We start from the raw sequence: 16,865 nt of genomic DNA on the forward strand, positions 1-16,865 counted from the left end.
ATCATCATTATTATTCCAAGGTGTGTTGCATACTACAAGTTGTATTATGTCCCAGAACTGAAATGACTATATAGCCTACTCTCTTTCTGCAAATACTGTAAATGTAGGCCGGCCTATGCATACATTTCTGTGAAGTACTGATGTTTGTGTCTGGTATATTTCATTCATATTTATTTCAGAGCCTTACATAGTGAGGAGTCAGAGCAGGACACTACTACAAATATTATTATTAAACAAGTTGTTTTACAGTCTGCATGGGGAAAAAAAATCTTATTTTGTAAAAACCCCTTCTTCTTGATGTCATCAGATCATTTTTAAAACGTTTCACTCAAGTAACTTTTTGGATGGTTAATATTAACAAGTTACAATTTCTATGTAGTATTTAGACCCCCGCCCTCATCTCACAGGCACAGAACTGCTTTCACTTCCACTCACTTCACCCGTAGACGCATCTGAGAGCAGTTGATCACTGTGACAAAATCTCACTATAGTAGGCCTGTCCAACTCATTCAGATATTTAAGATGAGAGGATACTTACTTGGAATACTCGTACTTTTGAAACATTGCATTTGTAGTGATGTGGTGAACTTTGATGGAGACATCAAGGACTTTGTAGTTGGTAAAAGTAAGTTGTTCCTTCTTACTGACCATCGACTACATCAGATGAGACTCGATCTTTCTGAGGAGAAGAAGAAGGACATCACTAACACTCATCAAAACAGAGTCAACATTCTGGTGCCTTTTGATGACAACGACACCCTGATAACCTGTGGGACCTTGACAAATGGATACTGTGAAGTTCTTGACCTCAATGACATTACAAAGAGCATTTACTATGAAAGTGGAATATCTGTAGGACCGAGACAGAATAAGAAATCTGTTGCGTTCATTGCAGGTCCGAGTACCAGCAGGTACCTTTTGGTTGGGAAAAAAGACGATGATGGAAAATCTCCGTATCCTGTTGTTCACTTGTGGAACACTTTACAGTCTCAGATTGGTGGGATTTTCACTAACATAGATACAACATCAACCCCCTTCATTCAGAGCACCGCGAGCGATGTGGAGTTTGTTGACGGATTCCAGAGAGTTTCGCCCTCAGAGTCGTACTTGTTTCTCAACGCAAAGATTGACTCGGAGAGTAAAGTGCACGTCCTGTGGATGGACAGCTCTAAAGATATAAAAACAGAAATCTTCAAATCCCTACAGGCTGCAACGATACAGTGCTGCAATGATAAAGCTCGTCCAGAGCTCGTCGCCTCCACCGTTATTCCCTCAGTGAACGGCGTTATTTGGGCAGGTGTGTTCAGTGCGCAAAATCAGACGGATCCGGAGAACACCGCGCTGGCTCTGTACGACATCAGTACAGTTCAAGGCCAAGTGAAGGGTTTCTGCACTGCTGGTGACAAGATATGTGGTTCTGAGGTGGGGTAATCAGCATACATGTTTTCAATATACATGCTTTTTTAAACTGTTAATTTAATTTTAGTTATATGAGTTATGGTTTGAGTTATGATTACATTTAGCCTACAATATAATATCTGTTGCATGACAAAACTTAATTTCACTATTCACTCAAGTCATAATAATTTTATTTTTGTGTTTCAGAGTGGCAGTGCACTTCAGCCGCTCTCTGTGGTGTTCAAGTACAGCTCAATGTCATCAGTGGCAGCAGTTAGAAAAGGATCCTGGATTGTGATGTTCATAGGAACCAGTGATGGACAACTGATAAAGGTTTCTTAAATACTCTCCTCTCTAGTTAGAAAATATTAAAGCTGTAAGTATTGTAAAAATTGTTATTGTAATCCTGGCCTGTGGGTTTGTGAGGCCTTAATTTCCATGGCCATGGACATAGGTGTAAAAATTGTCATAACATTAAAATGATAGGTCCATAACTACTGCAAAGTGGTTTCTTTTTAAGAGAAAGCACTTAAATGTGCATTTATGCATCTTGGGGGAAAATAAGCACACGTATTGAGAAACAGGGACAACTGTTTTTAACATTAAGTTTTTAGGTTAAAATGTCTGAATGTATAAGTAGCTGAAAATGTATAGTTGACTGGCCTCTATTAACGTAAGGTTTTAAATTTTAATCAATTTTCAGATTTACGCAGTGTATCTAACAGTAATTTGACAACTGAATTATTAGGTAAAATAATATGTGATTAATATTACATCATAAATCAAATCATATTATATATAATCAAATCAATTATTATATAATTAGATAAATAGTGCTTTAAATTTTCATGCCAGCTACCCATATAATAAACCTTTAGTTGCAATAAAATCAGTGTAAACAAAACAATGCAAAATTGAATTAAGTTGAACATCAGGTATCTGTGTGTAAAATTAAAAATGATTACTTAAATAAAATAATTTACATAGAACCTACACATAGAAACATGGATTAATAAATGTAAGCAATGAATATATTCACGAACCTCTTAAAGAGCAGATCACTGTAGATGGTTTAGATTAGATGTGAATCATAATTGCTCATATTTTCACCCTAACTCTCTTTTTGCATCTTTATGTCAGTTATATATTTTCCCTAACTTGGTTTCTGCTTTTCTGAGAAACTTGAGCACTTTTGTGGAATCTGTGAATAATAATATTGATATCCCATGTGACCAGTGACATGAATAAATTACATGATTAAAGCACAACAATCATATAATGATTTGATTTGGATAAAGTTTGGATAATGATGCTTTTTGTATTTTTAGCTTATGTTGGATGAGGAATTCACTCCAGCCTGTCCAATAGTGCTGTACAAATCTGATGATGAACGAGCAGTGTTTCCCAGAATGCACTTTGATCCAGTAGATTTCAAACATATCTACATCGCTCTGAGGAAACAGGTGAGGTTTAAAACTGTACAGTTAATAAAAAGTGGTTGGCTACTCAACATATTTTTTTTAAATCTGTCGTTTCTTTATGCTTGACAAAACTTGTGAAGCACATAGACCATGGCCCCTTTTCACATGATGCATTTACACAATTATTAACATTGTAAATAAAATCATTTTTTAATATTTGTTTTTTCAAATGTAATGTACATTTATATCACCATGCATTATATTATTCTGACATTAAATGACAAGATCACTGTAACGCTGATGCAATGGGTTTTACTAGAGCTGATGAGGGAATGACTGTATGTTTGACATCTTTATTTCTTCTGACTGCTGTAATCAGCCTGTTTTTTTAGTTTTTGTTTTTTTCAAATGTCATGGGAAAGCAATAGTTGCTTTCTGCTCATGTTTTTGATGTAGATCAGAAGAGTGTCTGTGGTTCAGTGTACTAAGTTCAGCTCTCTGAAAGACTGCAGAGCTGCTCTGGATCCTCTCTGTGGCTGGTGTGTGAAAACACAGAGGTCAGATTCATATCTGTTGCAGACACTTATAAAGTATTTAATATGCTAGCTACTTACAAAACATCAGTAACATGGCCAACATGATGCAACCTGGCATATTTCTGTTTGTCTAGATGCTCCACCCAAGATGAATGTTCACAATCTTCATGGATGTCCACCCCAAAAGACTCTCTTCAGAAACCTCTGGTTTCTTTTCAGGCTTGGGCTGACAAATCTTCCAGAAAGGTGTTATTATATTTGATTGAAATGTAACTATTTTTCATTGCTTTGACAGCATATTAGCCATTACTATCAATTACATATCAATACCCTCTCTTCACAGATTACTCTACATCTCGCCTTGAGTCTGGAGAGCACAGGAAATCCCGTCTTCTCATGTTCCTTCACCACAGGAAGTGCAAACCTGTGTGGCGGGTCTGATCCGACTGCAATTTTCCCAAACTGCTTCTGTAGTATTTCTGACCAGCAACTATATACTGGAGGTTGGTTCTCTGTCAGCGCACCTTGTAGTGTACTTCATATTTTAAAAGTATTTTTTTAAAAACTGTACTTGCAGATAATATGTAGAGAACACTTCCATGACTAAACTCTTGTCACACTTAAGTACACTTAAAAAGTGCACTTTGTAATAATGTCAAATAAAATATTTTACTTTACAGTACATTTTAAATCACTGTTTTAATAAGTCAAGCACTTCATTCAATTTGAACTGTAGTTTGTCATTCAATGCGTAAATAATGTTGCATCTTCATCATTACAAATGTGCAATTACAATTATATTTAAATACATGACATACAAGTTTCAAAAGAAATGACATATAATTTTAGTTTAGCATTTTTCAGACAATAGAACAGGGGTTCCCAACTCTGGCCCTCGATGTCCAATTTCCTGCAGTTTCCTCCATCTCTGATCAAACACACCTGAACAAGCCAATCAAGGTCTTGACTGGAAAGCCACAGTTGAGTTTGATCAAGTTTGCATCTAAACTCGGTGGACCTTGAGAGCCAGAGTTAAAAACCCCTGCAATAGAAATATTTATGACATTATGTATACTTAAAGCTGCAGTAGGGAGTTTTTAGAAAACGTTGACTTAGCCTGAAAATTTGAACAAGCACAACTCACAGGTCACTCCCCCTTGCTCTATGCTGCGCTACAGCCCTCCCTCCACAGCTCCTCCCCCATCACAACGGAGACTGCCGTGAACGCGCAGGCTAGTAAGCAAGCAGGGCCAACTATGATGGCAGATAAACAGTTATAGCACATTCACTGGTACGGACAAAACATCAACAATATGATTTACATTTACCATGGCCTGCCCATACTTTGAATACAAACTTGGTCCTCAAAACATTACGTATTTTGCAATACATGTAATGTAACTATAATGACGTTGCACTATTTCTATAAGTAATAAATAGCTAGTAAGATAATATAACGGTAACTAACGTTACAGTATGCAAGTAATTATTCTATCGATATGTAATGCTAAAAAAGGTTTGCTAGTACATTATTTCAGCAACATGACAAGCCAGTGAATTAGTAGGTTTCAATAGTTGCTTTGCAGAGTGCGTGACATTTTATCTGTATGTTATGCGGCTAGAGTTTTGACACTGAGTCAATGGGCTCCGACTAGGAATTCACACCCACAGCGACTTCGAGGAGTCACCGGGCGGGGAGAAGAGGAAGCCGTGGTGTGCACGGAGCATCAGGCAGGGGACGGGCAGGCCTCTTTTGAAATTATCTTAGTGTAGTTCTTATCTTAGTGTAGTTCTTAAAAAATGAAACAAATCAAGCAGGGATACTTACTTGTCAAGCAGAAATGTGTCTAACTGCATCGGTTTTTAATCCTTTCAGGACACGTAGCTCCCTTCACCTCGGAAAAGCCGCTCCGATATGCTATTTACCCTCATTTTATTTCGGCTCTATCTAATTCTTTCTTTTTGGCTTTTTTTATCATCGTCATCTGTCTTTTTCCGTTTACCCGTCTTTATTTTATGAGCAGGAGCCACTCGAGGAATTGGCAGTTTGGATTGTTTGTCCGGCATAAGCAAAGCTGCGGCACATCGGTAATCTTGAATTTGAACGCCTGTACGCGCTGGCGCTGTGCATGAGAGGAGTGTGATCAGCGCGCACGCGAGCTTGATTGACAGTGCTAAGACACTCCTCCTGGCTCTGATTGGTTGTTTCTTACCGGGAGCGGTGTATTTCTGCAAATGGCAATAGGACCACTGGGAGGAGCCGGAGGAGCTTGATTTTTTCACAGATTATCTGTCTTATATTCTACTGTCAGGACATAATGACAGGTTTAACAAATATGTAAAAAATACATTTTTACAAAAGTTACCTACTGCAGCTTTAAAGGGAGAGTTCACCCAAAAATAGAAATTCTGTCATCATTTACTCACCCTCAAGTTGTTCCAAACCTGTATGAATTTCTTTCTTCTGCTGAAACCAAACAGTTTAATGGGCCACACTGACTTTCACAGTATTTTTATTTATTTATTTTTTCATATATGGAAGTCAGTGGGGTCTATCAACTGTTTGGTTATCCATATTCTTCAAAATATCTTCTTTTGTGTTCAGCAGAAGAAAGAAATGTATACAGGTTTGGAACATCTTGAGGGTGAGTAAATGATGACAGAATTGTATTTTTGGTTGAACTACCAACCTTATTTTTAATGAGGAATTAAAAGGTGCTAAAGAGGATGTTTTGTTTTATACATTTTTGCAATATTACTTGAAACTGTCTTTACTAACTGATAAAAGACTATTTATTAGGTGCAGTGAAAGGAATAATATTAATATACATCATCTGTGCACGAGGTAGGGCCTTAAAAACATCAGCCAATCGTTTACGCGATCATTGCGTAAATGATTGGCCCTCTGGCTTGTCAATCACTGCCATGACGTTCCTTGTGAGAGACGAGCGCGGGTGCGTGCTCCAGTAACTTTCCACACTCCACAGGCGCTGCATGCAATGTTTTTGTCAGGAGACAGGAATAACAACTGCAGATTATGAGTTACCTGCGGTGAGTCCGACATAATCCACTAATACGACACAGCGAATGCTGGTGGTAAACACTCGTGTTCCAATACTCATGCACAAGTTTTGGGAGGCATTCTCTTGAAATGAGCTGTGAAGGAGGGGGGTTGTTCTTACGCATGTGCTCATTTCAAAAACTCACTAACAGTCTTTGGTTTCTCAGTCGACGAAAAGATCCTCTTTAGCACCTTAAGCTGTTTTCTGTGATTAAGAGAGATTTCCAATTAGCTGCTATAGCAACAAAGTTCAATAAATGGTAAAAAAAATATTTTTGCAACAAACCAATGTGTATATGATAACAATAATAAAATAAAATAATATAACTGTCACAGACACGTCAGGTTCCACCTCACTTCCTTACCCACGCACTCAATCACCAGCATACTAATCACCGCCACCTGAAGATCATCAGCACCATCATCACCACCACTGTAAAGCCACCACACTCACACACACTCACTGTCCGGTCTCGTTTGCACTACAGCACATGTATGCTTACCTTATGGACTCCCAACGACATACTTACCTGCTCCAGCGATCTCCTTCATCTCCTTCGTCTCCTGTTCTCCTCGTGTGCCTACCTGCCTGTGTGTGTGAGTGTCTCCACCGTCTCCCTTCAGTGCATCTCTACTTCAGCATCTGCAAGTTTGAAAAGGACAGTATTACATTCCATTCATCTCTCAAGAACCACATATCTACTTACTATCACTCAGTGCTCTGCTTATTGTGCAATAAACTCACCTGGTTTGCTTTTACATCTGTCTCCGTGTCTCTGTACGTAACAGAAGACCGGACCATAACAACTTGAGCACAGCATGAGCACCAACGATCCATTTCACACCACAGCCATCATCACCGTCATCCATCAACGCGGCTGCTTCCGCACCCACCATCACCGCTTCTTCCCCAGCATTCACTGCCAGTCCCATGGCCAAACCGGCGCCCTACAGTGGATCGGCGGAGGAATGCAGCGGATTCCTTCTCCAATGCGAACTGGTCCTGGAGATGCAGCCGCACCTCTACACTACCGACACAGCAAAAATAGCATTTATCATTTCGCAACTGCAAGGTAAGGCCCTGCAATGGGCAGACTCCCTGTGGACACAGAAGGGCCCTGTTGTCAAGTCTTACACGGCGTTCGTCTCTCACTTCCGTGAGGTCTTCGGGAAACCTCTGGCGGACTCTTCGACTGGTGAGAAACTCTATAATCTGAAGCAAAGAAATCTATCTGTTAACGATTATGCCTTGCAGTTCCGAACGCTAGCTGCCACCAGCGGATGGAATGAACAAGCCCTCATCACTACTTTCCGTCAGGGGTTGGAACCCAACGTGCGGCTGCATCTCGCTGCATACGAGGACTCGATGGGACTAGAACGCTTCATCCAACTCGCCATCCGCGTGGGTTCTCGTATGCAGTCGTGTCTCTTAGAGCACCAGGGCCAGTCATCCACCACCAACCTGTCCGAGCCCGTCAGCCCTCCAGAACCAGCCACCGAATCCATGCAAATAGATCATTCACGTCTCACACCGAATGAAAGACAAAGAAGGCTGACCCTAAACCTGTGTTTATACTGTGGATCTCCGGGGCATGTAATCTCCACATGCCCAACTCGTCCTCCTCGGCCCGTGGTGAGTGCAATTTTCCCCTCCATTCAGAAAATGAAACCACTCACTACTATTGTAATTCTTACTGCTGCAAATGCCTCTATTCCAGTGGTGGCGCTCCTCGACTCAGGGTCAGCAGGAAATTTCATCTCAGGAACCCTCTGTCGTCAACTCAAGCTCAAGATCTCCCCGTCTCCGACTAGCTATCAAATCCACTCCATCACGGGCAAACCCCTGAGCCGTAAGAACATCCGTCATTGTGTGGGACCTCTTCAACTCTGTGTCGGCATTCTGCATACGGAGAATATACATCTGCTGGTTCTGGAGGAATCCACCGCTGACGTGGTTCTAGGGCGCCCGTGGCTGGAACAACACAACCCCACCATCTCTTGGCGCACGGGCGAAGTCCTGAAGTGGGGCGACCACTGCTTCCCAGACTGTTTCCCAGCGCTTCCCGTTCCGAAATCTCCACGCTCCAAGTCTCTCGCCATCAATGCCACGTCCATCGAAAGCCCTGTAGAGAAGCGCTCTGTGGATGTTCCCCCGGACTACGCCCCCTTCAGTGATGTCTTCTGCCCGCAACGCGCCTCCAAGCTTCCTCCACACCGGCCATGGGACTGTGCCATCGATCTGCTACCGGGTGAGCCAGTGCCTAGGGGACGCATCTACCCCCTATCACTACCGGAGGAGAAGGCCATGGAGGAATACATCAAGGAGGCACTCGAACAAGGTTACATCCGCCCGTCTACTTCCCCTGCTGCTTCAAGCTTCTTTTTTGTGGCTAAGAAGGACGGAGGCTTGAGGCCCTGCATTGATTACCGTGCCCTCAACAAGATCACTATCAAATTCCGCTACCCACTTCCCCTCGTCCCAGCGGCCCTGGAACATCTCCGCGGTGCCACTGTGTTCACTAAGTTGGACCTCCGCAGCGCGTACAACCTCGTCCGGATACGTGAGGGGGACGAGTGGAAGACCGCCTTTGTCACGCCCACCGGACACTACGAGTATCTCGTCATGCCGTATGGCCTGGTCAACGCCCCCTCCGTATTCCAGGACTTCATACACGAGGTGCTCCGGGAGTTTCTCCACAAGTTCGTACTGGTATATATTGATGACATCCTCCTCTACTCCCGGAGCTTGGCCGAACATCGCCACCACGTTGCGGAGGTCCTCCAACGCTTAAGGCAATTCCATCTCTTCCTTAAAGCGGAAAAATGCTCCTTTCACCAGCCCTCTGTCCATTTCCTGGGGTATATAATTGATCACAGTGGCATCCGGATGGACGAGGGGAAGGTCTCCGCTATCCAGTCCTGGCCCATTCCATCAACAGTCAAAGAACTCCAACGCTTCCTAGGTTTCTCCAACTTTTACCGCCGATTTATCAAGAACTACAGTACCATCGTCAGTCCACTCACCAACCTACTCCGTCATCAGCCCAAGTCTCTGTCCTGGTCCCCACAAGCCACCAACGCCTTCGAGACCCTTAAAAGAGCCTTCACAACCGCTCCCCTCCTCGTCCACCCTAACCCAGATCTCCCATTCGTCGTGGAAGTGGACGCCTCCACCACCAGAGTGGGAGCGGTTCTTTCACAGCAGCAGGGGACACCAAGTAGACTCCATCCATGCGCCTTCTTCTCCCGCAAGCTCAACCCGGCGGAGGTCAACTATGACATCGGTGACCGCGAACTCCTGGCCGTCAAACTTGCCCTTGAGGAGTGGAGGCATTGGTTGGAGGGGGCTACTCATCCCTTTCAAGTTCTCACGGATCATAAGAACCTAGAATATCTGAAGGCTGCCAAAAGGCTCAACGCTCGTCAAGCTCGCTGGGCCATGTTCTTCTCAAGGTTCAACTTCTCGATCTCTTATCGCCCTGGTTCTAAGAATACCAAAGCTGACGCCTTGTCTCGTCTCTACGCCCCTGAAGAAAAGCCCGAAGTTCCCGAAACAATTCTACCGGAGTCCATCTTCGTAAACCCGATCCAGTGGTCCGAGGAAACCATGCCCTCCTCCAATGCCTCCACACGCACTCCGCCGGGTTGCCCCCAAGGCTTGCAATACGTCACACGGGCACGTCGCACTCCACTCCTGCACAATACCCACTCTTCACTTGGCACTGGCCACCCGGGGGCCAATGAGACCCTCTCGTTGCTCAAACAACGCTTCTGGTGGCCCAACATGGCCAACGATGTCAGGAGGTACGTGCAGGGCTGCAGGGAGTGCGCCATCTCAAAGAGCCCACGCCATCTTCCCACCGGCAAGCTTCTTCCTCTGCCCGTTCCTGAGAGACCCTGGTCACACCTGGGAGTGGACTTCGTCACTGACCTCCCTGAGTCTGACGGTCACACATGCATCCTGGTGGTAGTAGACCGCTTCTCAAAGTCCTGCCGTCTGATACCCCTGGAAGGTCTACCTACCGCCATGGCCACTGCTGAGTTGATGTTTAACCATGTGTTTCGATATTATGGAATTCCTGAAGACATAGTCTCCGACAGAGGACCCCAGTTTGTCTCTCACGTTTGGAAGGCCTTCTTCTCCCTCCTGGGTGTGACCGTCAGCCTGTCATCTGGGTACCACCCTCAGTCGAACGGGCAGACGGAACGGAAGATTCAGGAGATAGGCCGCTTCCTGCGTACCTTCTGTCACGGCCACCAGAACTCCTGGAACCAGTACCTGGGTTGGGCCGAGTACGCACAGAACTCCCTCCGCCAAGCCACAACTGGACTAACACCCTTCCAGTGCGTACTCGGCTACCAACCCCCACTATTCCCCTGGGATGGGGAACCCTCCAACGTCCCTGCAGTCGACTACTGGTTCCGGGAGAGCGAGAGGGTTTGGGACTCAGCTCACCACCAACTGCAGAGAGCCCTGCGCAGACGCAAGATGGCAGCCGACCTTCGGCGCTCCGACGCTCCAGTATACCAACTGGGGCAGAAGGTCTGGCTGTCCACCAGGGACATCAGGATGCGTCTGCCCTGCAAGAAGCTGAGTCCCCGCTTCATTGGCCCGTTCACCATCCTTCGGCAGATCAACCCCGTCACCTACCGACTCCAACTCCCTCCACAGTACAGTAGGATTCACCCCACATTTCATGTATCACTGCTGAAACCTCACCACCCTTCTGTTGTTCCCTCCACAGAACCTGACGTGACAGCCGCCGAGCCCCCCCTTCCACTCATCCTGGAGGACGGCACAGCTTACGTGGTTCGAGAGATCCTGGACTCCCGGCGCCGTGGTGGTCGACTCGAGTATCTCGTCGACTGGGAAGGCTATGGCCCCGAGGAATGCTCATGGGTCCCCAAGAATGATATCCTTGATCCTATTCTGTTACAGACCTTCCACACCAACCACCCAGACAGACCTGCTCCACGCCCCAGAGGAAGACCACCACGACGTCGGGGTCCACGGCCCTCAGGAGCGGGCCGTGGGAGGGGGGTACTGTCACAGACACGTCAGGTTCCACCTCACTTCCTTACCCACGCACTCAATCACCAGCATACTAATCACCGCCACCTGAAGATCATCAGCACCATCATCACCACCACTATAAAGCCACCACACTCACACACACTCACTGTCCGGTCTCGTTTGCACTACAGCACATGTATGCTTACCTTATGGACTCCCAACGACATACTTACCTGCTGCAGCGATCTCCTTCATCTCCTTCGTCTCCTGTTCTCCTCGTGTGCCTACCTGCCTGTGTGTGTGAGTGTCTCCACCGTCTCCCTTCAGTGCATCTCTACTTCAGCATCTGCAAGTTTGAAAAGGACAGTATTACATTCCATTCATCTCTCAAGAACCACATATCTACTTACTATCACTCAGTGCTCTGCTTATTGTGCAATAAACTCACCTGGTTTGCTTTTACATCTGTCTCCGTGTCTCTGTACGTAACAATAACAAATACCAGTTTGCAATATGAAGCAGCATAACGGACTGTTTTTGTTCAAGTGTGTGACACCAGAAGCCTCGCATATTCTAAGTTAAAAATGTTCATTTCTGCTAATAGATTAAAATAAGGTGGATAAAAGACAATTAGCACAAGGGACTGCTAAATAACAGATCAAGATAAAATGTGCTGTTTTCCGAAATTTCCTCTACTACTGATACAGTAATTCACAACAATATATATATATTTTTTTCGTTTTATTGTAGTATGTATTTTCCCTATAATCTGTATGTTTTTCTCATTTCAACTGATGGATTGTAACGTCTAAGTTACTAGTGTAACCCCCGTTCCCAGAAGGAGGGAACGGAGACATAATGGGGTCTCGCTAGGGAACCCAATCACCTCCAAGGATACAAAACAAGCCAATGGGAATTGGCCTGTGAGTTATACATGCCGGGCCCCTCCCCCGGCATCAGGGTATAAATAGGGCCGGCATACTCACCTTCATTCATATTTTTGCTGAGGAGCCGAGATAGATATCTGGCCGCTCAGCGGTGACTCAAAGCTATGGCAGGGGAACGTAACGTCTCCGTTCCCTCCTTCTGGGAACGGGGGTTACACTAGTAACCTAGACGTTCCCATTCAGTCAGTCACGTTCGACGTTACGGCAATACTGACGTAATGGGGTCCCGTGGAAAGCGCCATAGCAACTGAACCACGTTACGAGTGTTAGGGAGTCAGGTGCTGGCAGGCTGAGGCGTGCCAATGCAAGTGCGGCCCATACTCGCAACCCTCCAGCGCCCAGAGTAAGCCCAGGAATGTCTTCCATACCGGCGGGATGGAGAGGACAGGGTGTTACAGTGGAGAAGTCGAAGCTGCTGTTCCTACCCACGGGGAAGAGTGCTTCGGAACTCAATCCCACGTTTTTCAGCAACGACAAAACTCAGCAACCTGGTGGTTGATGTACGCTACAGTCGATGTGTTGTCTGTCCGGACCAGTACATGCTTGCCCTGCAACAGCGGTCGAAACCGGCGCAGCGCAAGGAGTACTGCCAGCAACTCGAGGCAGTTGATATGCCAATGGCGATGGGGTCCTGTCCAGGAGCCCGACGCCGACTGGCCACTGCATATTGCACCCCAGCCGGTGGTGGAGGCATCTGTTGTGACAACAACATGCCTGGACACTTGTACTAGGGGCACACCGGCCCGTAGAAAAGCAAGGTCTGACCACGGGCTGAACGTGCGGCGACAATCCGGTGTGATGACCACCCGGAGTGAGCCACGGTGCCATGCCCACCTCGGGACTCGGTCGTGAAGCCAGTGCTGAAGCGGTCTCATATGGAGCAATCCGAGCGGCGTGACCGCGGCTGCGGATGCCATATGCCCCAGGAGCCTCTGAAATTGTTTCAGTGGGACCGCTGTTTTCCGCGAGAACGAATTCAGGCAGTTCAGCACCGACTGTGCACGCTCGTTGGTGAGACATGCTGTCATGTTGACCGAGTCCAGCTCCACACCGAGAAAAGAGATGCTCTGCACAGGGCAGAGCTTGCTCTTTTCCCAGTTGACCCGAAGCCACAACTGGCTGAGGTGACTGAGCACCAGGTCCCTGTGTTCGCACAACTGCTCTCGGGACTGGGCCAAAATGAGCCAGTTGTCGAGGTAGTTGAGGATGCGAACGCCCGCTTCCCTGAGCGGGGCAAGGGCCCCCTCTGCAACTTTGGTAAAGACGCGAGGAGACAGGGACAGCCCGAAGGGTAGGACCTTGTACTGATATGACCGCCCCTTGAACGCAAAGCGTAGGAACGGTCTGTGTCGAGGCAGGATCGAGACATGAAAGTACGCGTCCTTCAGGTCTATTGCTGCAAACCAATCCTGGGCGTGAACGCACGTGAGAATGCGTTTCACCGTGAGCATCTTGAACGGGAGCTTGTGAAGGGCCCGATTCAAGACACGCAGATCCAGGATTGGTCGTAACCCCCCGCCTTTTTTGGGTACTATGAAGTAAGGGCTGTAAAACCCAGACTTCATCTCGGCTTGAGGGACAGGCTCTATTGCGTCCTTCGCCAAAAGAACCGCAATCTCCGCCCGCAGGACAGAGGCATTGGGACCTGTCACCGAGGTGAACAGAACGCCGCTGAACCTGGGGGGACGCCTGGCGAACTGAATCACGTAGCCGAGTCTGATTGTCCGAATGAGCCAACGGGACAGGTTGGGAAGGCGTAGCCACGCCCCCAAACTCCGTACGAGTGGAACCATCCGGACAACAGAAGTACCCACGGGGGGGCAGCATGGAGCACTGTGGCCCAACATGGGAGGCAGTGCGTCCCGAAGTCGAGGCTGTGAGTGGAGTCCACTCACATGGCTCCAAGTGGGCAGGGTGGCGTGGGAAGGCGGTGCGTTCCCGGGGCGCCAAGACCCTGCCCGTGGCGAAGGAAGGAGTGGCTGAGAGACAGGGAACGAAAGCTCGCTCACCCCCAGCGCAGACCTTCTTATGTGACCCAGAGGTTTCGGAAATTGCTCTTTTATTGATAAGGTGGGTACCGATAAGGTGGCCTCGCGACCAGCGGCGGAACAGAAAGAAAAAACAACATAGGAGGAGCGGGAGAAGGAGCGGTGCGGTCACCGTCTTCCGAGCAGCTTCCAACACCTCCGGGTCTCCCGTCTCAGGGCCGCTTCTTGGCCTTCTTCTTCTTTTTAGAAGGCGGCTTGGCGGACTGGGCGGGGGGGCGTCGCCTTCCTGCGGGTGGCTCGAGGAGGATGGGAGGGTTCCGATCTCACAGGAGCCGGAGCCGCAGGAGGACGCCCTCGGCGAGGAGCAGACGAAGGCACAGCCCGTGGCGGATTGGTGGCATCATCATGCCTGGGCAGGATGTGCTTGATGGCCTCCGTCTGCTTCTGCACTGCCGAGAACTGCTGAGCGAAGTCCTCGACAGTGTCGCCGAAGAGGCCGGCCTGGGAGATGGGGGCGTCAAGAAAGCAAGCTTTGTCAACAACCCTCATCTCAGCCAGGTCCAACCAAAGATGCCGTTCCTGGACCACCAGGGTGGACATCGTTTGACCCAGGGCGCGCGCCATGACCTTCGTCGCCCGGAGGGCGAGGTCGGTCGCCGTGCGTAGCTCTTGCAGCAACCCTGGCTCAGCACTACCCTCGTGCAGCTCTTTCAGAGCTTTCGCCTGATGGACCTGCAAGATGGCCATGGCGTGCAGGGCAGAAGCCGCCTGTCCAGCGGCGGAGTAAGCCTTGGCCGCGAGAGCGGCCGTGGTCTTACCCGCCTTGGACGGGAGACGCGGACGGTTCCGCCAGGTGGCCGCGGACTGCGCCGGCGCTGGGGTAGTGACAGAGGGGACTCTCACTTCTGTGTTAAAGAAGGAGAGTCGCGATCTCAACACCAACATGGACATGCCCTCGCAGTGAGGGCATGTACCATCCACGAGCGCTGACTCAGCGTGCGGTCTACCCAGACACGTGAGACAGTGGTCGTGGCCATCAGAGGAGGTCAGGAAACGACCGCATCCAGAAACACATGGACGAAAAGACATCTTGAAAAAGACGCTGATCGCCCGTGCTTGCTCTTTCAGTAAACCTCACCAGCCAAAGCACCCAGGGATGGGCGTAGCACCGTCCTGTGGGCAGCGCGCCGTCACACCCACCGCTGAGCGTGCCTTTCCCACCAGCTGGAGAGACTCGAGCAGGCCACCAGAAGAACGATGATAGCAATTAAAATTGCTGTTGTCAGGACAATCCTGTAGCAATTATAATTGCTGTTTTTGCTCTTTTCAGAGAATTCGCTCTTTTTTCTTTTTCCTCGAAGTGAAAAGACGACCGATCTGATCGGCTCCGAAGCAAAAGTATGAATGAAGGTGAGTATGCCGGCCCTATTTATACCCGGATGCCGGGGGAGGGGCCCGGCATGTAAATCTCACAGGCCAATTCCCATTGGCTTGTTTTGTATCCTTGGAGGTGATTGGGCTCCCTAGCGAGACCCCATTACGTCAGTATCGACGTAACGTCGAACGTAACTGACTGAATGGGAACATTTATTCAGTCATATGTGTGTTTCCGTGTCTGTTCAGTTGTAGGGAGGAAATGAAGTTCTGTCTAAATTGTGACCACAGAGCACCCGCCCATGACCTACAGATAACTACTCGTCTTATTTCCACAAGTTATTTCCTCTCACTTTATCATCAACCGAAACCATGGTAGTAAGCCAAATGACAACTCTGAACCCGCAAAAAAAGTACAAGAAATACAAGCAAAACAAATGAGACAAATCTGAGCTAATAAAATATAATACATCTTGCATGAATGTAGATCACTTTTGGATAAAAATATTTAGCAACAGCATACAGTAAATATCAGTGTGAGAAGTCCTGATCAAACTTTCTATGTTTTTTTTTTGTTTGTTTTTTTTTTGTGATAATGACTATCTATATCCAGAAAGCCAAAATAAACATTTATAAAATCTCATTCTGATTATTTTTGTAATCCATTTAGATTTAAATGTATCAGCTATAGTTGATGTTGAGGATCAGAGGATCACAGAGACACTGACGCTGAGGAACTGCTTGAGTGTCACAGATAATTCACCAAGTCCTTTATATACACAGTAAGAACTGCACAGCCTATAAGAGATTCTTCATTAAAAATGCCATAATTTCAGTCACATTGTACCATTAAATAAATGCAGGTGTGTGCAGTGTATCTCATCTGGGTGTCAGTGGTCCTCTTCCTCACAGCGTTGTGATTGGATATATGGACCTGGACCGCAGTTACTCATAGAGGTGAGACAATGTTTAACCTACAAGTCAATGCAGTATTTGCTTATTGATATAATATATAATCTCTTCATAAAGAGCCAAGATGAGTAATTTATGGCAGGACTTTTTGCACCAAGTAAAAATAGCAGTATTTTCTTTGCATTAAGTGTAAATAGTAGTTATATAAAAATTA

At 46.9% G+C, this 16,865-nt stretch overlaps 1 protein-coding gene across 1 annotated transcript in view; it reads left to right on the forward strand.

Moving 5' to 3' along the window:
• The window catches only part of LOC125246467 (plexin-C1-like), a 20,416-nt gene continuing 3,551 nt past the window's right edge, over positions 1 to 16,865 (forward strand). The window contains exons 1-8 of the mRNA XM_048157445.1: positions 1 to 1,422; positions 1,606 to 1,731; positions 2,727 to 2,861; positions 3,276 to 3,376; positions 3,490 to 3,601; positions 3,699 to 3,858; positions 16,410 to 16,521; positions 16,603 to 16,696. Coding sequence (XP_048013402.1) covers positions 523 to 1,422; positions 1,606 to 1,731; positions 2,727 to 2,861; positions 3,276 to 3,376; positions 3,490 to 3,601; positions 3,699 to 3,858; positions 16,410 to 16,521; positions 16,603 to 16,696 — 1,740 coding nt within the window. The 5' untranslated portion in view covers positions 1 to 522. The remainder of the gene's footprint in view (positions 1,423 to 1,605; positions 1,732 to 2,726; positions 2,862 to 3,275; positions 3,377 to 3,489; positions 3,602 to 3,698; positions 3,859 to 16,409; positions 16,522 to 16,602; positions 16,697 to 16,865) is intronic.

Source organism: Megalobrama amblycephala, linkage group LG14 (assembly GCF_018812025.1).
Source record: "Megalobrama amblycephala isolate DHTTF-2021 linkage group LG14, ASM1881202v1, whole genome shotgun sequence".
In the NCBI taxonomy this organism is placed as follows: Eukaryota; Metazoa; Chordata; class Actinopteri; order Cypriniformes; family Xenocyprididae; genus Megalobrama; species Megalobrama amblycephala.